Here is a 25,470-nt window from a genome sequence, read left to right on the forward strand (position 1 = left end):
TAATACTGATATTACGGCAGTGGAGGCGGTTATTGAGGAGATGGTTGAAAATCGTTATAATAATTCGCTCATTCGTTTGCCGGATGAAGAGGAAATTTCTGCTGTGGTTTTTCAGATGGAGCCGAACAGCTCACCAGGGCCAGATGGTTTCTCGGGTAAGTTCTTTCAGCATTGTTGGTCGATTATTAAAGTGGATATTTGGTGTGCTGTTCAAGCTTTTTTCAGGAATTCTTATCTTCCTCAAGGCTGTAATTCTAATACCTTGGTGTTGATCCCTAAGAAAGATGTCGTCAATTCGGTCTCGGATCTGAGACCGATTGTTTTGTCCAACTTTCTTTACAAGATTATTACTAAGGTGTTGGCGTCTAGACTGAGTCAGGTTGCTGCTGTTTATGTTTCCCGTCATCAGTTTGGTTTTATTAGCGGCCGTTCCATTCACGATTGTATTCTGATTGGGTCGGAAGGAGTGAACTGTATGCATCGTACGAGCCGTGGTCAAAACATGGCTTGCAAGATTGACATCAAAAAAGCTTTTGATACTCTTAACCGGGACTTTCTGCTTAACGTTCTTCGTGTTGCTGGCTATGATCCAAAGTTCATTAGTTGGATTGAGATTCTGCTTCATTCGGCTAGGATTTCTATTCTGTACAATGGTCAGCTTAAAGGCTATTTTGCGTGTTCAAGGGGTGTTCGTCAGGGCGATCCTCTTTCTCCGATTCTTTTTGGAATCGCCGAGGATATTCTTGGTTGGCTCTTTGCAAATTGTGTTAGCGCGGGCACCCTTACACCGATGCAAATGAGACAGGGAATTAATTTTCCCACTCATCTTTTATATGCGGATGATATTCTGGTTTTCTGTCATGCCACGGTCACGAACGCTCATACCATTCAGAAAATTATGGAGTATTATGGTCAAATTTCTGATCAAATTGTTAGCCAGGATAAGTCGCAAATTTTTTTTACTAGCAAAGTTCCATCTCAGACCTGCAGGGCTATACGAAGCATATTGAGGTTTTCTCAAGGCAATTTTCCGATTTCTTACCTTGGGGTTCCTATCTTTAAGGGCCGTGTGCGTGCTTCATATCTTCGACCGATACATGATCGTGTGATCAACAAGTTCGCGAGATGGAAGGGATTACAGTTGTCGATGGCTGGGAGGATGTGCCTGATCAGGTCGGTTATCCAAAGCTCCCTGACGCACTCCATGATGGTTTATAGATGGCCGACAGCTCTTATTAAGGAGCTCGATGCGTGCTGCCGTAATTTTCTTTGGACTGGCAACATCAAGCAAACGCCGTCTTGTTCTGTGAGTTGGAAAAGGGTCTGCTCGATTAAGGAGGAGGGCGGTCTCGGGGTAAGGTCGTTCGAGCTCATGAATAAGAGCTATCTCATGAAAATGGCGTGGAAGGTGGTTGGTGGGCGTGAGTTCGGATATGATTTAATTAGAGATAGATATCTCGATCGCTTTGGGCGTAGTAAATCTCTGGTGGCTGCTTCTACTATCTGGATGAGCTTACGTGAGGAAATTGATGGTTTGGTGGCGGATTCGTACTCGTATATTGGTGATGGCGCTTCTACTTCGTTCTGGTATGACGACTGGCTTGGGTATAATCTTTTGAATAAATGCGGTATTCCACATTTCATGCTTCCGTTTCTTACTCAATCGGTGGCAGATTACTTCTATGATGGGGTCTGGCATTTCACGCAAGCCTTTGTTAATGCTTTTCCTGAGATAGTGTGTGATATTTTGCTCACTCCTCTGGGCACTGACGGAGATGTGCGTTTCTGGAAACCCTCGTTGCACGGGAATGTCACTACTGCGCTGGCCTTCAACAAGCATTGTCATCATTTTCCGAAGGTGTCTTGGGGTTCTTGGCTTTGGGAATCCTTTGTTCCGATTCGACGTTCCTTGATATGTTGGCGTCTTCTTCATAATAGAATGCCGACTTATGATCGCCTTATCCGCTACGGTATGATCACGCCTAACGTTTGTTTGCTTTGCTTAAAAGGAAGTGAGTCTCAGGATCACCTTTTCTGGAATTGTGAGCGTGTGAAGAATATTTGGGTAACGTTCCTTGGGTGGTTCAATTTCAATCAAGGGTTGCAAGAGAGTGATATTCATAGTTTTTTGGTGGTAGCTTGGCAGTATAAACTTAGTCCCCTCATCGGTAATTTCTGGAAAGCGGGTATCATCACGGTCATCTGGGCCATTTGGATGCAGAGAAACAATTGTATCTTTGATAATCAAAAGTTCGAAGCACGTCGTGTCATCCACACTGTGAAAGTAGCTTTCAAAGAGATTGATAATAACTTTGCTAAATTAGGCTACATGCGGAATTCTTGGTCGGATTATCTGATTCTCCGGGCAGTGGGTGTTAATACCAGGAGTGCTCCTCCTCCGGAGTTTGTGAAGGTACATTGGTGGCCACCGGTGGCGCCGTGGAATAAAGTGAATACTGATGGTTCAGCGACGGGAACTCCGGGCACTATTGCTGCAGGTGGGGTGTTTAGAGATAACTGGAATGTGGTGCGTGGTTGTTTTCACTTCAAAGGTGGCTCGGGTTTTGCCTTTGAAGCAGAGCTACTGGCAGTTATCTCGGCGATTCAAATTGCTCACAATCGTGGATGGCACAGACTTTGGATTGAAGCCGATTCCACCTACGTGATACTCATTCTTAATTCTCGTTCTTTGAATGTGCCTTGGCGTTTTAAGGCGGCGTGGAATAGGATTTTAAAGATGTTAGATGATTTCTCGCTGCAGGTTTCTCACATCTTTAGAGAAGGAAACAAGGCGGCCGATTTAATGGCTAACCAACAACGTTCGGAAGGGTGGTGGCCGCACGAGATTGAGGAGATTAGGGCTGCGGTTCGTCTTGACATGGATTCGCATAGCCATCTGCGTCAGAAACGGTAGTTGGGGCTGATGTGTGGCTGTTTGGTTCTAACCGCCCGTTTAGTTTTTTTCGTGGGGTGCGAGCCGGGCTAGTTTGGGGACGATGGTTACGCCGGAGTTCCGAAAACTTTCCCTTCCGCTCTTCCCTACTTTCGTTTTGTGTTTAGACGAGTACTCTTTTTCCTTTTCACGGTTTTTCCCTCTGGGTTTTCAGTGAAAATGTTTTAATGAGGTTCGGCCCTTAGTCTGCTCCTTCTGTGCTTTCAAGGGTTTTTTTTTAGGTTTTTTCTTTCCTTTTTTTATATAAAATCGTCATTTAATAAAAAAGGTTATTTTATGATATTCCGTTCAAGACATATAATATTACATATTTTTTCAAAACATAATTAAATAAAAATGAAAAAACTGTGCTCTATCTGGAAAATAAGAAAAGAAAACAATTAAGAAAGTAAAAATCAATAATATAATAAAGGAAAACATACAATTCGAAATCAATTCTGAATAAATTTTAAAATTGAATGACAATTTTGTGATTGAATAAAATTGAAAGTTTACATGTAACAAATATTTTTTTTTCTTTATCTTCTTATTTTCTATTATTTTATTTTTTTTCCTATAATTGTGAAATTTGGCTATTTATAAAATATTTGATATGTATTTTTTTATTTTTTTTTAAATTGTTATTACTCAAAGAAAGGAAAAACACACTCATACTCTAACCCTCTATGTGACTCGAACCCCGACCTATTGGTTAAAGGAGAAGCGTCTTACCAACAGATTGTACTTCATCCTCAAATATTTTATATGTATATCAACTTAAAGATCTCGATAAAATTTTTAAGTTTAAGAAAACTATGTCTATTTAATAGAGTGACAATGCCTTGTTACTAATCAAACGTTATTATCACTACCATTTTATCCCACTCACAATACCTTTATCCCATTTTACCTAGCATGAAATGAGACTTTATTTCGTGGACGGAGGAAATATATTTTGTGTACACATTAAATTTAAAATGCGAAGACTATATTTGTTTATTATAAAACCTTAAAGAAAATCTCCCCACTCTCCTCTTTTCTTTATTAAGTTAATTTTTCAATTATTTTTTATTTTTAGCTTTATTTTTTCTTTAATTTTTCTTTCAGCTTATTTTTTTAATACTTTTTTATTTTTCATAATATTTATTATTGTGAATTCTTCTTTATTTTTTATCTCTTTCTATATTCAGCTCAAATATACATATAATTGTGTTTTATCTTGAGTTTAATGGCTTGATTTGTATATCTATTCTAATATATATACATGTTTAAATATTTTAATTGCACGTACAAATAGTTGAAAAAAAAACTAATTATACTAAATGTTCATAAATGTACTTAAATTAAGTGATTATAATATTTTATTTATATGTTATAATAAAATTATATTTTTATTGTATTTTTAATTTTTTTATATAACAATTAAGTTAGTATCTATTGTAAATAGAAATATATAAAAATATTTATCGTGCATTGCACGAGGGCGAAATGATAATTTAAAGAAACACACCCTGCAATTTAATAATGGATTTATAAGAGGATTTGGTATCAGATGATTGAGAAAATTATAAAATTGTGCTAAAAAAGTCTGTGTTTTGATTGCTTCAAAATGGATAGACACATTTATTTTTAAGAATAATGATTTCTTTTTGAAGGAAAAGAAAAAAAGAAATAAAATCAAGGAGTTATGCTGAGATGTGAAATATATATATTTTTTATGAAAGTGTGTGAGTTTTGGATGATTGAGAAAATTATTTAGCTATGTTTAAACATAGTTTGTATTTAGTTTATCAGAAATTGATTTAGTTCGAAAGAATATTTGCTTTTTAGTTAAGAAAAAATGAAAATAAGTTTGGCACGAATGAGAATCAAAACAATCTAGTTTTCAATTTGAAATTGATTTCAAATTGATTTAGATGGCAATTTTGTAAATTATGAAGAAATTATAGTTATAATTTATGTAAAATTCAAAAAACTACATTAATACAATTTATTATTAATATCATTCATTAATTATTAATTATGTAAACAAATAACCGTTCATTAGTAGCTAGGGCTGTAAATGAACAAAGCTACTCGCAAGCTATTCGAGATTCGGCTCGAAAAAAGCTTGTTTGGAGCTCGATTCGATAATAAACGAGTCGAGCTCGAGCCCAATTTTGAGCTCGAAATTTTATCGAGCCGAGCTCGAGCCTGACAGTGCTCGGCTCGTTGAGCTCGCGAACATGTTCGAATTCGATTGTTCGCGAACATGTTCGCGAGCCTGTTCACGAACCTTCAGTCGAGCCTTAAACGAGTCGAGTCGAACTCGAACTCGAACTAGAACTCGTGTAACATATTAATTAAGAAGATTTTCTTAAATTTATAACAAATTCGAGCTTGAACACCATATATACGAACATCTAACGAGCCGAGCTCGAGCTCAAGCTCAAATTCGATATTATCGAGCATCACCCGAGCCGAACTCGAATCGAGCCCGAGCTTAGTAAGTGGATGACGAGCCAAGCTCGATCATCAAGATAAAAGCTCGAATCGAACTCGAGCCGAGCTCGAACACCCGAATATTTAAACGAGCCGAGCTCGAGCCTGCTAGTATTCGGCTCGGCTCGGCTCGTTTACAGCTAGTGGCCACAAACCGTTAATTTTTTTATAGGTGACTATAAGTTAGTATGTGCGAAGCCTTCATTTTACATATTTCCATGTATTTTATAATAAGCCAAAAATTATAAAATTAAAGATTCGTAAATTTTTAATAGATTTAATAAGTTGATTGGTATATATATATATATTTTCTATCAACATTTAAAAATTTTATAATTTTAGATTTTTTACACGATTACACATTTATACTATTCATATAATTTTAAGTTCCTTACACACACTCTTCATATAATTTTATATAAATATAATTTAAAATTTTAAAAACATAAAATATTTTTCGTGCATCGCACGAATAGCAAATCTAGTTATTTATTAAAAAGGAAATAAAAACCTCCAAACTCAATTTCAATTCAACCGTCAATCTATAGAAGGGTAAATTAGTCATAAAAATTGATAATTAATAACCGAATTGGATCACAAAAAGCGGAACGAATTTAGTTCAAATCTTGGGAGTATTATGTACACACATATTAATATATTATATATGAATAGATTAAGGGTTAATAGCCGAAAAATACACGAACTTTCACCGAATTTGCATATTGAACATGAGCTTCAAAAATAGCCCCAAAATACACCACCTTTTAATTTTGTTGTAAATTGCACACGGGGAGAACTCCGGCCATAATTAAAGTTGACCGGCAATGACGTGTAGTCCACGTAGCATTTTTATTGTAGGTGGCAATACGCGTGGCATTTTTATTGATCTGGCATTACACGTGTCATTTTTATTGAAAAAGAAATTTAAAAAAAATGAAAGAATGATGAAGAACGATGAACCATCGGTCCACCGCCTTCGTCGATGCGGTCTGAGTCCGGCCACCACCATTTTCCCTCTCCACCACCATCGTTTTCCCTCTCCACCACCACTGTTTTCCGTCATCTCCACCACCACCACCACCATCACAAAAATCTCCACCACCACCGTTTTCCGAAAGAGAATCATAGACCCCAATTTAGTTCGCAGATTTGCGAAGAATCTCCACCGCCACAAAAATCTCCACCGGCCACCAGCTCACACGCCACCCGAACAGAAGGAAAGACAGAAACCACCGCACTTGTCCTTCTCATAAGGCGGCATGCTTCGCGATGATCGGATTTGGCCTTCGATTTGATCTATTGAAGGATTTGGGGAAGGGTTTGATTTGATCGGAGTTGGCCCATTTCCACCGCCCGCTGCCCTCCCTCTTCCCCGTGATTTCCGCCGCCCCGCCGCCCTCCCTCTTTCCCCGCGACTTTTCGCCGCCTCGCACTCTGCAAACCCTCCTCCTTCATCGACCTCCCCCTTCTCTCCGACCCAGCCGCCGCCTAAGCCTTAGAACCCTCCTCCTCCTTCGTTGATCGAGAATCATTTTGGTTCTGGATTTGGGGATTTTGCAGAGTTGACGGTGAATTGAAGGTGTAGGGCTCAGTGGTCGGCGACGTTCATGAACGGTGGTGGTGGAACGCATCGGTTGGAGACAAGGTCGCGCTGTGCGATGAGGTGGAGGTGGTGCTCGGCGTCTGGAAAAGGCGGCAGATCTGGGGCGCTGGCCTGAGCGGTGGTGGCAGCAGGGTGCGTCGGGATGGGGCAGAAGGTGGCGCTGGAGTGAGGAGAAAGGTGGGCGGAGAGGCGGTGCGCGGTGGTCGACGGACCGCGCGCTGGCTGGAGACGGTGGAAAACAGAGGATGGCTAAGACAGACGGCGGCGTTCCATTTTTTATTTATTTAAATGAGCTTGACAAAACGACGTCGTTTTACTACATCGGAAAATCATCCACGTCAACAAATTCCGATCGCCACATCACCGCCGATGAAGGTGTTAGTCAACGCGGGTGCAATTTGCGATTAAATTCAAAGGTGGTGTATTCTGGGGCTATTTTTGAAGGTTATGTGCAATATGCAAATTCGGTGAAAGTTCGTGTATTTTTCGGCTATTAACCCATAGATTAATTGTATTTTTTATTTGGTGTAATATATTTTTACGAACCATCATTGTATTTAGAATCATCCTTAAAAAATCCACTTTCCACTCCCCTAACTCAACTGCCTCCTCCTGCCGGAATTTATCAACACCATCGTCAATAAAATTGAGCGCAATAATGTATCATGCTATACATTTCAATTATTACGGTTTGGAAAGAAACGAAATAAGAGTGACAAAATCAAGAATCAAGCCAAGGCCTAGTCAGTAGAATCAGGATTTTATATTTAAGGATACGACACATAATTGCACAAACATAAAATATGGATGAACCCGTTCAACGACGAACAATGCCGACAACATCAAAATCTGAATAGGAGTAGAGGATATGTAATGCATAAAGAAATAGAATATTTAGAAAAACAAAAACAAAAAAAACAAAACTCTCTTTCCACGCTTTGCGTACACTACAAAAAAATGCGTATTTACCGGCGAAAATTACCGGCGGCGATTTTGCCGTCGGTACTTAACGGCGGCACGGCGGCGGCATTCCAGGCGACCCGAACTTTCGAAATTACCGGCCACTTACCGACGGCAAACTCGCCGTCGGTAATTAGCGACGGCGACGCCACCGGTAAGTTTTGAATTTACAATAAAACATTAATTTAACACTATTACCGACGGCGATGATGCCGCCGCTAATTAGCGGCGGCAATTGCCGTCGGTAATGTCTAATTATAGGGTACGCGTATCCTTCTTTTTTCACTTTTGCGCAGAACAGAAACTCCCCCCCACCCCCCGCCGCTTCGCCCCTGCTGCTGCCTGCTGCTTCCACCAGCCGACCCCCGCCGCCGACCGCCGCCGTGCCCAGCCGCCCAGGTAACTCTCTTTCTCTCTCTCTCTCTCTCTAGATCTCATTTTAATTATATATATATATATATATATATATATAATTTTTTAATTTTGACTTATATTCTTTATTTTAGTTCGACGATTTCGTTTCGCCGCTTTCTTCACGACACCCGCCGGAAACCACCACCGTACGCTTCTCTTATTTAATTATTTATGAATTTACTTATGTATTTATATGTTAATTAAATAGATTTATTTGTTATATATAGTTAACAATTAATTTATAATTGGCTTTGTTTATAAATAAATTATATGAAGCATGAATAATTTTAAATTATATTAATTGAAGCATGATTAATTTTAAATTATATTAATCAATTAGTATATGTTGTTAGTTTAATTTTAAATTATGAAGCATGATTAATTTTAAATTATATTAATTTTAATCAATTAGTTTAAGTTGTTTGTTAGAATAATTTATATATGTTGCATAATTTTGTTAAATTAAATGTTAGGTGCTATGTGTTTATGAAATGTTTTGTTATTATATATATTGTGGGATAGATTTAATCAATTTCTTAAGGATCTTCTCCCTTTGGGATAGAAATTGATTATTTCTTAAGGATCTTCTCCCAACAAATGATTGTTTTTAATTTAATTACCCTGATTTTTATTGCTTTTATTTGTATTGTATTATTGCTTCGACATTGGGTGGCCGGGTAGACCTAGTATAGGCTTAGTAAATTAGGACCACTATGGTCACTATAGTTGCTGGTAGAGTCGAGCACTTGGTAGTTAGGATAGTGGGGTTATGCTGTCGAAATTTTGTTAGATTTCAAGTAATTTATTATATTTTATTTGTTTTTTTCAATTAGAATTTGCAAGAATGAGTGATAATCGTATGTGGATGTACGCGAGATACAATGATCGTACTGCATTTGAAACGGGGCTTGAGTTTTTCCTTGAGTGGGCGAGAAATCAAACGGCGTACACAGATGGACAAGGTAACATTAGGTGCCCGTGTAAGAAGTGCAAGAATCAAGCGTATTTAGATGTACCTACGGTCAGAGAACATGTTAGTAGGCGTGGATTTGTCCTGAATTACAAAGTTTGGGTTTCTCACGGGGAAGCACCGCTGTATATGCCGAGAGAACATGCTATAATGAATGAGGATGATGGATTATACAATAACTACGAAAGGATGGTGCACGACCATGCTGGACCTAGTAATTATCAAGATCCTCCAAATCTGGAGCAGCCGCCCAATAATGACGCTCAACAGATTTATAACATGTTGGATGCAGCGGATACTCCATTGTACGCAGGATGTGACACGTACACACAATTAAGCTGGATGACTCAATTCATGAGCATAAAGACTGAAAGCCACATGTCAGAGATGACTTACAATCAGATGTCTTCGATGATGAAAGCTGCTTTACCAGAGGGTAACAATTGTCCAGAAGACTTCTATAGTACGAAAAGAAATCTACGTGGTTTGGGTTTGCAGTAGAGAAGATCGATTGCTGTGTTAATAACTGCATGTTGTATTGGGGGGAAACTAGTGAGCTACATAGTTGTATGTTCTGTGACCAATCACGATATAAGGACAGCTTGCGTGCATCTGGGAGTCGCCGAAAGAAACAAGTGCCCGCCAAACAGATGCACTATTTTCCCTTGACGCCCCGATTGCAGAGATTATTTGCATCTCCTGCAACTGCTGAACATATGCGGTGGCATGCGACCTCCACAGACGATGGGATAATGCGCCACCCGGCCAACTCTCTGGCATGGAAACATTTGAATTCAGTCTTTCCTGGATTCGCCGAGGAGATCAGAAATGTGAGATTGGGCCTCTCTACAGATGGTTTTGCCCCATTTGCACAATCAGGGCGTCAATATTCTTCTTGGCCAGTTATTGTCACGCCGTATAACTTGCCTCCGTGGTTGTGCATGAAAGAACAATTCATGTTCCTCACAGTCCTCGTGCCTGGCCCATCAAACCCAAAGATGAAGTTGGACGTTTTCTTACAGCCACTGATACAAAAGTTAAAATCTCTGCTGGAGGTTGGTGTGAACACTTACGACATATCGTTGAAGCAAAATTTCCAGATGTGAGCAGCTCTGATATGGACTATTAGTGATTTTCCAGCGTACGCTATGTTGTCTGGGTAGGGTGCAGCTGGGAAATTGGCATGTCCACATTGCATGGAGAATACAGAAGCATTCACTTTGCCGATGAGTGGAAAACAATCGTGGTTTGATAATCATCGGAAGTTCTTACCTCCTAACCATGTGTTTAGGAGAAACAAAACTTCATTCTTGAGGAATAAGACATGCAATGTTGGTCCACCAGATAGTAGTGATGATTATGAATAAATGTAAATGCACATTTTGGTTGAATTTGATTGCAAATTTGTTATGTTTGTTAGTTATTGTTAATGTTATGTTTGACTATATATTTGTTAATGTAATTGTATGCAACAGGTATCATGTCTACCCAACGAGGTTTCTTGGGATTTAGGAGGCGATCTGGCGATAATGCGCCAGAAGCTACTGCAGATACATCTGATGGGTCCGGGACGCATATTTCTGGGACTCCCGAGACTCCCCAGGCTTCTAGTAGTTCACAGGCTAGAGGGCCTAGGGGCCCTACAGCTGCCGCTATCAGAGAGAGAGAGAGGTTAAGGCACCTGATGGGAGGACGGTATTTCAGAGGCATCCTACGACTGGGTAAGTATTTTAGTTTAAATTACTGTTTCTCGTACACCATGATTAAGTGATAAAATTACTTGTACACAGTGAGTTGTTGGAGCCCACTGGCCTGTCCAAAGCTTGCACGCAGTCATTTAATATGCTTGAAAACCCAGGCGGGTACACATGGAAGTTGACGCCCCCGGCGATGAAGGATACATTTTTTGGTGAATTACAGGTACAATTAAATTTATAGTACATATAAATATATCATATTAAATTGTTAAAATGTTTGATATTAAATTAATTCTCTTTCTTTCAACAGAAAGAGTTTCAGTGGCAGCCCGAGGATGAGCGTGACGTGAGGAAAATGTGAGAGAAAAACGCCCGCAAAAGGTACTCCGACATGATGAGCGACTACAAGAAAGAGCTCAAGCAGTGTACCCGCCAAGGGAGAGAGATGTCTAGACCCGTCTGGATGACTCCCGATTTTTGGACTGGACTCTAGGATTACTGGCAGCGTCCCGAGGTTGAGGCTGTTTCTACACGAGCACGTGTCAACCGGATGTCCGAGCCCGATGGGGAGGGTACAGGGATCAGTAGGCACGTGGGCGGGTCTCAGTCGACTCGTATCCTGCAGCAGTATATGGTATGTAATTAACAAATAATTAAGTTCATAAATATATATATATATATATATAAAAATTATTTATCTTACATAAGTATATATATATATATAAATATATATAATATCTTGACTAATATAACTTATTTATCTTATATAAATGCATCTACAGAGTTTGGAGCCTGATTTTCCCCAGGATTCACCGAACTATGCCACCTTCCTCCGCCTCCACATGTACCCCGACGGAAGTTATACGTCTCCGAGAGATGCAAGAATTGACGTAAATGTTTAAGTTTATTCAAATATCTAGTGAATGTATTTATTTTCTAACAATTATGCATTGTTATGTATGAATTAGGCCGAGGTTCATCAAGTGGCCGCTGCCACAGGACGACAGAACCGACTAGACGAGGTGTATTTGGAGGTGGTGCATCCGGATAGGTCACGGATCTACGGCGTCGGGAGTGCCGGGCAGAGTCAGGCTAGTAGGGGGTCTATCCGCAGCACGGGCACTTCTGCGATGTCTCAGCAGCTTTATGAGACACGGATCTCCACGCTGGAGGAGCGATTGGCGGCAGAGCAAGCACAACGCCAACAGATGGAGGAGCGCATGGCGGCAGAGCAAGCAGCACGCCAAGAGATGCAGGACCGCATGGCTCAATTGGAGGCGTTTATGAGGATGTATAATGCTCAGCTACCTCCACCCCATGATGCCGATGATGATGATGATGATGATGATGATGATGATGCTTAGGACTTTCCGTCTTTTATTACCATGCTAGACTTATATTTATGTTTTCAAACAAAATTATATTTACACTTTCTTTTCAAATTTATGTTTTATTGAACTATATATTTCAAGTGCTTTAATTATTAAAACTATATATGTTTTATATATTTATGGCAATGATGATGATGATTGCATTTAACATAAACAAATAAATTCAAATCACATTATAATAACCAAATTAAAACACTTTTGGTGTATTAATGTTAATTTTTTTTTAATATTTAATTAATAATTAAATATTAATTAAATATTTTACCGACGATAAAAATAAGGACCGAAACGAACTCGATCACTAATTAACAACATATTTCAGGTATTATCTCCACATATTCAAAGATTATAAATATATGAGTGAGTATATAGCATTTAAATGAATTAATAGATGTAGATATATCAATAATACGAGTGTTCTGTACTGGTGACCACTCGAAAAGAATTTCAAAGTTAAGCGTGCTTGACACAGAGCACAAGCAAGATGGGTGACCCACTGGGAAGTCGGGTCACCGACTGGGAAGTTCGTCTAAAGTATGCAATACCGTATAAATACGGAAATAAATTGTGGATATACAATAAAATAAATAAATAAATAAATAAAATAAAAAAATAAAACTAAAAAAAATACCGAGGGCAAAACGCCGTCGGTAATTACCGACGCGCTTTGCCCTCGGTAAAAACCCGGCCCCCCTCCGGCGAAGGGCCACCGGACGGCGGTGGCTTATTACCGACAGCGTTGTGCCGCCGCCAATTAGCGGCGGCAATCGCCGTCGCTAGTTTTCTGGCAGGCTCCGCCGGACTCCGGTGGCGCATTACCGACGGCAATAATGCCCTCGGTAATTAGCGGCGGTGGTTGCCGCCGCTAATTCTCCGGCATTGCTCCGCCAAAGAAAATGAAGTATAATTATAAATAAAATTTTAAGAAATTTATGTTATTAGCAAAAAAAAAAATATTTTTGGAGTACAACCGTAACCCCTCCCACTGGAGTAAAACATTAATTTTCCCTCATATACAAAAATAAAATAAAATCATTGACGTTCGCAGACGTTTATATTCTTTTTATCCTAGTAAATAATTGTTAGTTACAATTTATTATTTCATTATAAAAATTTATAATTTCTTAGCTTTAGTTTAAAAATGAGGAAATATGCTTTTTTTTTCATTACTAGGTAGTGTAACTATATTAATTCATTGGTTCATCTTCTGTGTGGATTGAATTAATTGTCGAGCAATTATAATCAAGACGAATTGACTTAAATTATGTGAACTCCAATATGTTAACTCAAATCGGCCGAATATCCCATACGTGCACTGATTTACAACTTAAAATTTCATGAATAAAATTGCAATTGCAAACATTATGATGTTTTGTTTAAATATGTATGTGTTGTTACAATGGTACCTTTAAAACACAAATTTCCATCCGAATCTTTTATACAAAAAAACCGAAGGATCGAGGAATAGAAAATCATATTTTACTTTCAGTAACAATAATTCAATATAAACATCTCAATGGAAATTGATGGGCTTATCTAGACACACTCTAGCTAATCGGGCCGGGCTAACTGGCCGGAAAACAAGTTGGGCCTTATGGGTCAAACATGTAAGGCCTGTAGTTGTTTGAATTACAAAGGAGGGATAAATTTTCAATGTACCCTAGAATTATAGATTTAGTATGGTTAGTTTCTTTGATTTTAGATGGTGCTGGAGTCATTATTTAATGTAATCCAACTGTTTTGGATATTTAAGTATCATATGGATAATACATGTTTTGCAAATGGGATCCTCTCTCCCACTATTTTGTGTGTACCACTCTTAATTTATCTATTTTATAATTATTTTTTATAAAAAAAATATTATTATATTATGAACTCTAATTAATATTTATAACTAAAAATTGAAATTTTAAAAAATTATATACCCTAACTTTGAATTAATGAACCCAAATAATCAATTATATATTAATTCAAATAAATATAAAAAAAATAATTATAAACCCTAATTGGATGAGTGAACCCTTGTTAATTATCTTTTTATAATATTAAAGCATAATAAATTAAAATTGAAGAAAATATAATTAAAAATTATAATAAATTAAGAGTGGTACATGGTGGTATACACAAAATAGTGGGACAGACCATGTGCATATATTTTGAACATATCTTAAAAAAATTAGGATTAGTTTCCAATTAATGCACATGCACGAACTCTAACTTACATTGTAACTAGTACACGCGCCCGTGCGATGCACGGCCAACATCAAAATTAAATGATATTTTAAATAAAAAAAGTATATCTATTTAATATATTCAAAATATAAATCATATTTTTAAAAGTGAAATATTTCACATCAATTAATTAAAAAAAAATATGAATACGAAAACATATGAATTTTTAACTTTATATTTTCAATATTTCAAACATCAATTAATTAATTTTAATTGATAATGAGCACTACAATATATAAATTTATCAAATAAATAAAGATCTACAAAATCATCTATTTTTATATAGTTTAATATATTTTTTGAATGCATATTTAAATTATCTTTACTCGATCATTTTGTCTAAATAAAAATTTTATAAATAAAGTTCTCAAAATTCTGATTTTGCAAAAAGTGATAGAATTTATTTTCATAAATAATAATTGCTCAAGTGATATTTTTTGTATCGAAATTATAATAATAGCGCCATATTTTAAATTTTCAGTTTTTTATTCATCTACCAAAACTCCTATTTATCTGCTCAATTTTAGCGCAAACTCAGTTTTCCTCTTTCCAAATGACAGTTCACGGCTTAGTTTATTTCCTTTTCACGCTAATGGTTCCTATTTTAAAGATGAAGTTATATCTTCAGTTTTTATCTATTTACCTTTTCTTATTTCTTATTTTATTTCCAAAATTTGTGCAGTTTGATTAATAAAAACAAATACTCAATATACATATCAAATTAAAGAGCACGAAAAGAGCTTTAATTTGATATATATTATATTAAAATTTAATTGCAAATAAAAATATTATAAAAGTTAGAAATCTCAAACTCAATTTTTTTTTTCACTTATAATGTGAAGAGAGAAGAGAGAGGAGAGAGGAGAGAGAAGAGAGAAAGGAAATTAATCGAAAATATAGATAGGATATGAGAGAGAACAAAATTAGAGAGAAAGGATGAGATAATTTTTTAAATATTATTAAATAATCACGCATTATTCATTTAAATTTATTTTGAATTATTTTATACTATTAATTAAAAATATATGCAAATATAAATTTATATATAATTAGATCATCTCCCAAAATATGTTGTTTTATAATTTATTTATTTAAAAATCATCAAATTTGGTTTATGAAAAATATTATGTATACATCTTAAATTAAAGTTTAATTTTATACTCCCTTCTTCCCACATTAATAAGCCATAAGGGCCGGATACAGATTTTAAGAAATAAATAATTTATACTAATAAAATAAGAAAGAGAGTACTTTTTTTTTAAGATATGTTTTTCAAATAAGTAAGAGAGATAATTATGAGTGAATCACATTGACATATGATTTAAATAATGGGTTATATGATTGCTATGTAATAAGCTTCCAATTTAGGAAATGACCTATTAAAATGAGACGTCCAAATAAGGAAATGTGACCCATTAGTATGCAACAACGGGAGTAATATTGAATAATAATGTTCCGCTATTTTAGTTGGGTTTCGATTTTAATGAAAAAAATAATTTGAATATATATGACAACATTCATATCTATATGCATTTAAATTTTAATTTGTATTTTTTATAGACAAATAATTTTTTTATCAATCGATTAGTGAAAAAAATGGGGTTGAACATGGTATAATTACCATTTAAATTCAAATAGACGTGCTACTACAAAATTAAACTGTTCAATTTACTTTTTTATTTTATTTCTAAATAAGATCAATAATGATTCTCCGATTAATGTTTTTTCAATGGTAATTTTGATGCTTAATATACGTAAATCTAACATAAAAATTAATTAAAAATAATAATAGTAGATATGTTAATATAAGTAAATATAAAAAAATAACACAAACATAACTACAAATTTAATATTTAAGATGATATAATTAATTATTCATCTATAAATTTATATTAAAAATATTTTAACCTCTACTTCAAAAATAAAATTTTTAAATTAAAGAACTTTGAAATGAGCTAATATAATAAAAATATAAAATAAAATTATTTTTAAAAAAGACCAATAAAACAACCGCAAAAAAAAAAGAATGGACATAGGAGAGAGAAGAAAGGAAAGAGAAAAAAATTAATTTTATGATTTCAAACTACAATAACTTTTTCGAGTTAATTTTATTTTATGTAATTTTTACATCAAATTAAAGATCTTGTCATGATCTTTAATTTAATATCCATATTAAATATTTTTCATGAAGAGAATTTGATGATTTTTAAAAAGAACAAAAAAACAAAGTGAGAAAAAAAATTGGTGGATATCAAAAAATACTATAGATTGTGACTTGTGAGAAGTAAGAGAAAGTGATAGACGTGTGAGTTGGTTAGCTAGGTGAGAGAAATTGTGATGAAATATGAGAAAAATTGACGGGTAAAACTATCCGTTGAAAACTGGTGTTTCATATATATATAGATTTTAACACAATATTTGTAGCAGGTGCAATTAGTGCAAGATCCGTGAATTATATAGTTAAAGTGGTTTTTTTCGTAAGCATAGTTGATGTTTATATATTACTCTCCCCGCCCTTGAAATGAGTATCTATTTGAGAATGACATGCACGAATTTTAAGAAATTGATTAAGTATGTGTAAGTGGAATAAGAGTCTTACTTTTATTATAAGTGAATTTGTGGTGTATATTTATAAAAAAAGAAAATAGAAAGATGATTACTCATTTTCAGGTATGGACAAAAGAATAATATATATGAATATTCATTTGAACGACGGAAGGACCGAAGGAGTATTAAGCTTGTAATGATTTACTCCCTCCGTCCCATGAAGCATGACACACTTCTTTTCGGCACGAGAATTAAAAAATTGATATTTTGTGTGTTAATTGTGGTAGGTGAAAATGTGAATAAAGGATAAATTTTTTGCCATTTTTAGAAATGTGTCATGCTTCGTGGGACAGACCAGAAAGGAAATTGTGTCATGCTTCGTGGGACGGAAGGAGTACTATTTTGTTTTCATTAAGAAAAGTGGCTATTTGTAATTTCACCTCTTATTATAATAGTTAGTATTCTTGAATGACATAACTAGTATTATTGTAAGAGCAACTAGCTAGGATTGGTAATTAATTTGTATGTGCGATCATGATCGTATCGATATGATAAAATTAAGGAAAAATTGCACCTAAATACACAAACTTTGCCAAAAAATCATATTTGACGCGAATGTATGATTTTACATTTTAATACACCAATTTTCGTTGTTGTCCAAATTTGACACGACTTAATTCTAAAAACTTTTAAAAATAACCCCTTTTTGTAAATAATTATACAAAGACCCACTTATTTTATAATTTGGGACATTTAAACCAAAACAAGATATTTCCTTATGATGTTTTCTTTTAAACCATTTTAGGCGCGGATCAAAGATTAAAAGAAAACATCATAAGGAAATATCTTGTTTTGGTTTAAATATCTCAAATAATAACATAAGTGGGTCTTTGTATAATTATTTATAAAAAGGGGTTGTTTTTTGAATTTTTAAGAATTAAGTTGTGTCAAATTTGAACAAACAAAAGTTGATATATTAAAATGTAAAATCCTAGCTTCACGTCAAATATGAATTTTTGGCAAAGTTTTTGTATTTTCACGCAATTATCCCTAAAATTAAATACAAACACCATCTGTCTAATTGTCTACAATTGGGATATCGCTTGTTTTCGACAATACTACAATAATTTGATGTCGTGTGTCTGCAGTCTTTCAGTACCATGTTACAATTAAAAGACTACTTTTGTATGTCTGCAAAACTCAGTGGTTTACACCAATAATCCTATAATGTGATCTCTCAATTAAATTATTTGTGGAAATATAAAAGTATTGTTCATTGGAAGATCATTAGAGTTTACATTATAGGTGAAGGAACCATATTTTGACATATGATTTACGTACCCGTGACTTATTTCTGTTAAGTTTATTCTTTAAGCTCAGTTAGTTAGCAGATTAGTTTGTTTAAACTCTCTGTTAAGCTGAGTCAGCAAACGGTTATTAGTTAGTTTTGGAGTAGCTAGAACCTTCTTATTTTTCTATCATTGTATAAAGCCTACGTAGCAGATTGTATTTTTCAACTTTGAAATCAAATGAAAAATCTCAGTCTCTCAAATTCTATTGCTCTTCTCTCTTCCTCTATCTCTCATGCTTACTGTACATTCAACATGGTATCAAGCGCCCTAAATCAATTCTAGATCCAATCTCTCGATCTACTCTTCCGCTGCATTTTTTCTCTATTTTTTTCTCGATCTACTCTTTCATCTATGGATCATTCCACCACATCACCACATCTACCTCATTTTCCGTCAATTCTCAAGCTTGATCGGTCGAATTATTCATTTTGGCGTGCTCAAGCTCTCTCGGCTATTCGCGCCCATGGATTTGGCGATTTTATCTCTCCCACTACCGTGGCTCCACCGATGTTTCTTCCTTCTCCATCAACTGATGGTGTACAGAGTCCGAATCCTGCTTATGGTGTCTGGTTACGCCGTGACCAATTTCTGCTCAGTTGGATGCTCTCCTCCGTTAGCGAAGCAATGCTAGGTCACATTGTTCGCTGCACCAGATCTTGTGATGTCTGGTCTGTTCTGGAAAGGCTGTTCATGTCTCAATCAAAGGCTAGGATTATGCAACTACGGTTGCTTCTTCAATCTACGAAAAAGGCTCTCTATCTGTGGAAGAATATTTCTTAAAAATGCGTGGCTTTGCCGACCAACTCACGGCTGTTGGATAGGTTATCACAGATGATGAACTTGTTACTTATTTGCTCTCTGGCTTTGGACCAGATTATGAGGCACTAGTTGTCAATATGATGCATCGGAGCGACTCCTTGAATCTGCAGGAAGTTTAATACGCTTTTCAAGCGTATGAACTTCGCCTTCAGCAGCAATCTTCATCTCTCCTATTTGAACATTCTGCTCATGTTGCTTTTCGTAGTTCAGGTCAAGGCAGGGGTAATTCCTCCACTCCACAGCGTGGGGGTTTCCAAAATACTCGCGGTGGTGGCTCTTCCAAGAGCATTGTGTGTCAGCTCTGTGGTCGCACCGGACATGTAGCAATAAAATGCTTTAAACGCTTTGATATACATTTTACTGACAATTCTGCTGTTGTTCCTCAGGCATACTACTCAGATGTTAATGCTGAACCAGAGGCTCCTTCTGCTGATTCTTTTTCACAGGAAACCTCAGCTCATGACTCCACTTGGTATGTTGATAGCGGGGCAACTACACATATCACAAATAACCTACAGAATCTTGCTCTGAACAGTCCCTACACTGGCAATGAGAAACTTGTTGTTGGCAATGGTAACTCTCTACCCATAACCTCTGTTGGCTCTACTATTCTTCCTTTTAAACAATCATCTGGCTCTCCCTTACTTCTAAACAATATTCTATATGTCCCTAATATTACCAAAAACCTACTAAGTATATCACAATTCACTAAAGATAACCAAGTGTCTATAGAGTTTAACCCCACTGCTTGTTTTGTCAAGGACACCAAAACACAGAAGATCCTACTGAAGGGCATCCTATCTAAGGGCTTATACCAGCTGGATCTTAATCCTCTCTACAGCAAGATCAGTCCTTCGTCTGGCCCAGCTTTCACTCATCTTGAAGCTTTTCTTTCTTCCCTTCATACTATGTGTACAAAAGAGTCTAGCTCTACTCCTTTTTGTGCTGTAACTGAACCTGTATCTTGTACAACTCTTGATGTTTTACATAGATCATTGGGTCATCCTAGCTCTCAGATTCTAGCTCAAATCTGTACTAAACTCCATATTCCCTTTAATAAAAATCATTTGAGTTTCTGTGAAGCTTGCAAGGTTGGTAAAATGCATCAAAATGCTCATATCACTCGACCAATCAAGACCACTTCACCTTTTGAATTAATACACTCAGACTTATGGGGCCCGGCTTATAAATCTTCTTCTGCTGGATACACATATTACATAATCTTTGTCGATGACTTCACAAGATTTACATGGATCTACCCTCTCTCCCACAAGTCTCAAACTACTCAAATAGTCAAAAACTTCCTCACTATGGTACAGTGTCAATTCTCTGCCTCAGTTAAACGTTTCCAATCTAATTGGGTGGGTGAGTTTAGGCCGTTAGTTTCTCATCTTCAATCCATTGGTATTCACTTCCAACACCCATGTCCATATATACACTCCCAAAATGGAAAAGTAGAAAGGAAGCATCAACATATAGTTGATACTGGCCTTACCTTACTTGCTCAGTCTACACTTCCTTTTTCATTTTGGTGGGATGCATTCCAATCTGCTGTCTTCTTGATCAATAGATTACCCACTCCCAGTCTCAACATGATCTCTCCCTTTCAAGCTCTATATCATACCCTCCCTGACTACACCATACTTAGAGCATTTGGATGTGCTTGCTTTCCTTATCTCAAGCCTTATAATCAGCATAAGCTCCAATTTAGATCCACTAAATGCATATTCTTGGGATATAGTGATTGTCACAAGGGGTATAAATGTTTAAGTCCATCAAATAGGCTCTATTTTGCTGATACAGTCCATTTCAATGAGAAAGAATTTCCTTATCATTCTCTTTTTCCTGTCACTCCAGCACCCTCATCACCAGTCTCCCACCAACCTATTCCTATTCTTCCATTTCCTGACCATCTTCCATTACACTCTTCCTCAGATTCCACCTCATCTTCATCATCGAGCTCATCTTCCTCTGCTTCATCTCCTTCTCCTCTCCCACCTTCCCCATCTCTACCACCATCACCTCCTTTACTTACCACAGCCCAAAATACTACCATCATAAACACCCATTCCATGGTTACCAGGGCCAAGAACAAGATCTTTAAGCCTAAAAGTTATCTTGCTCGTCAAGATTCTCAGCATGAGGCTTTATTTGCTGTGGTTGATTCCTCAAATAAAGCTCTATTGGTTATGCATGGCACGGGTTTGCCTCATCTTCCTGCTTCTGATGATGAAGCTCTGGCTGATCCCGGGTGGTTTGAGGCCATGAGCAAAGAACTGGATGCTCTTAATATCAAGGGAACTTGGCTCCTTATCCCTCCTTCTCCTCATTATAAAGTTATCACAAATAAGTGGGTTTTTCGGGTCAAGACCTTATCAAATGGTGATCTGGATAAACTGAAGGCTCACCTTGTTGCCCGTGGCTTTGAACAGTTGGCATGTGTCGACTTTAATGAAGTCTTTAGTCCAGTTATCAAGGCATCCACCATTCGCCTGATCTTATCTCTTGCTGCTTCTCAGAATTGGTCTATTCAGCAGATCGACATTAACAATGCCTTCTTGAATGGCGATTTGGAAGATAACATATATATGTCTCAGCCAAAGGGTTTTGTTGATCCGGAACGTCCAGATTATGTGTGTCATCTCAAGAAATCTTTGTATGGCCTAAGGCAGACACCTCATGCTTGGTATGATAAGTTGCGCAGTTGCTTAACTCAGCTGGGATTTCATCGCTCCACCTCTGACTTCTCACTCTTTCACCGAACAGTGTCTGGAGTTATCACTATTGTCTTGGTCTACGTCGATGATATTCTCATCACTGGTGCTAGTAAGGATGAAGTCCTTAAGCTATTCACTATATTGCATGACAAATTTGCTCTCACAAGCTTGGGTGAAGTGCATTATTTTCTTGGGTTCGAAGTCACCAGGTCTTCTTCTGCTCTTGCGGTATCTCAAACCAAATATATCAAAGAGTTGCTTCTGAAGACAAACATGAGTGATTGTCATCCATGTCCTACTCCAATGACCCCTGACACCAGACTCACCAAAGATGGGGGGTAGCTTTCTCGGACCCGACTTTATATCGAAGTACTATTGGCGCTTTGCAATACCTCACCCACACACGGCCAGACATTGCTTATTGTGTCAACAAGTTAAGCCAGTATCTTCACAACCCTACTGCTTCTCACTGGGTCGCTTGCAAACGCCTCTTAAGTTATCTCAAAGGAACTCAGGAGTTAGCTCTGCATTTTACTTCTTCTTCTTCTCATCAACTTGTGGGATTTTCTGATGCAGATTATGCTAGTTGCTTAGACACTCGAAGATCAACTGGTGGCCATTGTGTATTCTATGGGGACAACCTTATTACGTGGAGTTCAAAGAAACAGCATATTGTTTCTCGGAGCAGTACAGAATCCGAGTACCGTTCCCTTGCTAATGCTGCGTCTGAATTAACATGGCTTCATGCTCTATGTACTGAACTTGGTTAATCTGTTGCGGCACCTCACAAATTGTGGTGTGACAATACCAGCGTTGTTGCTTTAGCTTCAAATCCTGTGTTCCAAGCTCGCACCAAGCACGTGCAAATTGATGTGCACTTCGTTCGTGAGAAAGTGCAAGCCAAGTTTCTTGATGTTGGTCATGTACCGGCTCTCGATCAGGTGGCTGATATTCTAACTAAGCCTCTCGCTGATACACGTTTCTGCTTCTTAAGAGACAAACTTCGGCTTCACCCTCGAGATCCTGGTTGAAGAAAACCTTTTTTGGTGTATGTTAAGTTTATTCTTTAAGCTCAGTTAGTTAGCAGATTAGTTTGTTTAAACTCTCTGTTAAGCTGAGTCAGCAAACGGTTATTAGTTAGTTTTGGAGTAGCTAGAACCTTCTTATTTTTCTATCATTGTATAAAGCATACGTAGCAGATTGTATTTTTCAACTTTGAAATCAAATGAAAAATCTCAGTCTCTCAAATTCTATTGCTCTTCTCTCTTCCTCTATCTCTCATGCTTACTGTACATTCAACAATTTCGGATAACAAACGAATAAATACAAAAATCAACGTATCTATTATAAGAGAACGAATCTTACTTGCAAATCCGGCGATGAGCGACTCCATAGAGAATCTTCCGACTTATTTCTCACGGCAAGGCTTGATGTTGGATGGCAACGAGCTTCAAGTCCTCTCATTTCTGTAGGCGCCGATCTCCTCTCTCACTTTCTGTTCTCACATAATTCTCTTTTTTCTGATTTCACATAAATGCAGAAGTAATTAGGTTTAGGGCTGTCTTATTATTTATACTAGGTATTAATCATACCTAAATAATAAGCCCATAAACTTAATTAAACTAACCAAAGTTCAAAGGCTTATAGAGAGTGAGAGGGGCGGACGCCCAACTAAGAAGTGAAGCCTTTATTGGGCCAAGCGGGGATCTACTAGCTCGAATAAAGTTTGGCCTCCAAATGCTCAATTTTCTTATTCAGCCCAGAATAAAATCGAGACACGAGTATTAATTTATTCTACTAGAAAATTAATACTGAATTACCTCTTTATTCTTTAGGTGAGTTGGGGCTAGTATTAAACTTAATTAATCCCCGTGTTTAATATATCTACTATCCATTAATTAATTAATTCCTCTGACGATCAATTAAGGATAAGACTATTTAAGTCGCCGAGATCAATTGATTCTTAATTAGTCAGAATATAAGAATTAATCTCATTGTGATCTTGTTCAATACACGAAGGTATTAGTATAAATAAATAGTTAAGACAAACTATTTATCCATTTATGCTACAATCCAAACCAACAATTCGTCCATAGTTGCTTCGATTGTGAACTCAATTTATATCTCAATTTTTTTCAATTATATGATTTTTTGTGATCTACAACACACCATATAATCTATAATATGAGATAAATTGAATTATAATAGGATTATGCAATAACAATATTTTAGATAGAACAATCACAATGAACTAAGAAATCAATATATACAAGCATAAAGTATTGCTTTCAGTTTACAACCCTTAAATCGATTAGAATTATTTGCAACGGCGTTGCTTACGGGGATTTCACTTAACATTATTACATGTGAACATGTATTGTTTGTCAAATTTTCAAAATTACTAATGATTGTAATGCATATATATGTATATAAATCGATTAGAACTATTTGCGAGGGCGTTGATTATGAGATTTCCACCCAACATTAGTACACATGAACATGTGTTTGACAAATTTTCAAAATTACCGATATATTATAAGGAAACTGTTACTTTGGTTGCAAAATTTTCATTGTTAAATTATGGATAAGAAAATATGAGAAAATATTATTATTATTATTATTATTATTATTATTATTATTATTATTATTATTATTATTATTATTATTATTATTATTATTATTATTATTATTATTTATCATATGTTTACTAGAGATGAAAAGATGATAAAATATTGGAAAATATTTTCACACCCTTACCCTGGGATAATATTATCCAAAGAAAATGAGTGAAAATGAATTGCCCCAAAAAATATTTCATCGTGTCCAAAGAAAATTTTCCATCATACTAAACATGTGAAAATGATGAAAAATTGGTGAAAATATACCTGTTCTCTTATTTTTCATCAAAGTAAACACACCTTAATGCATATTTATTATGACAGTTTAGTCATATGCTTTAGCTCCTTTAAAAATATATATATAATAATAAACAAACAAACAAATTCATGTGCTTCCGCTATGATTGGACTATACATGCGTTCTTATTATTATTTTACATACATAATTGACATTGATTCTTATTTTTAAGGGTGTTTATTTTGTGTGATTGATAAAATACATTATTAATTATTTTTTATCATAAATAGTAGGATTCTTTAATTTCACTCTTTTAAGGAGATAAAAAAAAAAAACTAGCTTAAATGATATAAATAATCATGAATTTTGGAATATTCCAAAATTTCAATCCATCAAAATAAACAAATGATTAACCTTATTATATTTGTCAATCAAAATTAATTCTTTAAAGAAAATGCTCCATAAATAATTTAGTATTATTTGTGGCCCGATATTCATA

General features: G+C 36.0%; 1 protein-coding gene across 1 annotated transcript; it reads left to right on the forward strand.

Moving 5' to 3' along the window:
• Positions 1-11,387: 11,387 nt before the first annotated feature.
• Positions 11,388-12,421, forward strand: LOC131023539 (uncharacterized). Its single transcript, XM_057953085.1, has 3 exons — positions 11,388-11,691; positions 11,840-11,947; positions 12,026-12,421. The coding sequence occupies exons 1-3, from the start codon at positions 11,608-11,610 to the stop codon at positions 12,419-12,421; spliced, it is 588 nt and encodes a 195-aa protein (XP_057809068.1). The 5' UTR covers positions 11,388-11,607.
• Positions 12,422-25,470: the final 13,049 nt, after the last annotated feature.

Source organism: Salvia miltiorrhiza, chromosome 4 (assembly GCF_028751815.1).
Source record: "Salvia miltiorrhiza cultivar Shanhuang (shh) chromosome 4, IMPLAD_Smil_shh, whole genome shotgun sequence".
Taxonomy (NCBI): domain Eukaryota; kingdom Viridiplantae; phylum Streptophyta; class Magnoliopsida; order Lamiales; family Lamiaceae; genus Salvia; species Salvia miltiorrhiza.

What these genes read in the sequence shown, in the direction of transcription:
- LOC131023539 (XM_057953085.1), top strand. Translation starts at nt 11,608, where the DNA reads ATGTCCGAGCCCGATGGGGAGGGTACAGGGATCAGTAGGCACGTGGGC. An exon ending in GTATCCTGCAGCAGTATATG is followed by an intron (nt 11,692 to 11,839) that starts GTATGTAATTAA and finishes ATGCATCTACAG; the next exon opens with AGTTTGGAGCCTGATTTTCC. An exon ending in CGAGAGATGCAAGAATTGAC is followed by an intron (nt 11,948 to 12,025) that starts GTAAATGTTTAA and finishes TGTATGAATTAG; the next exon opens with GCCGAGGTTCATCAAGTGGC.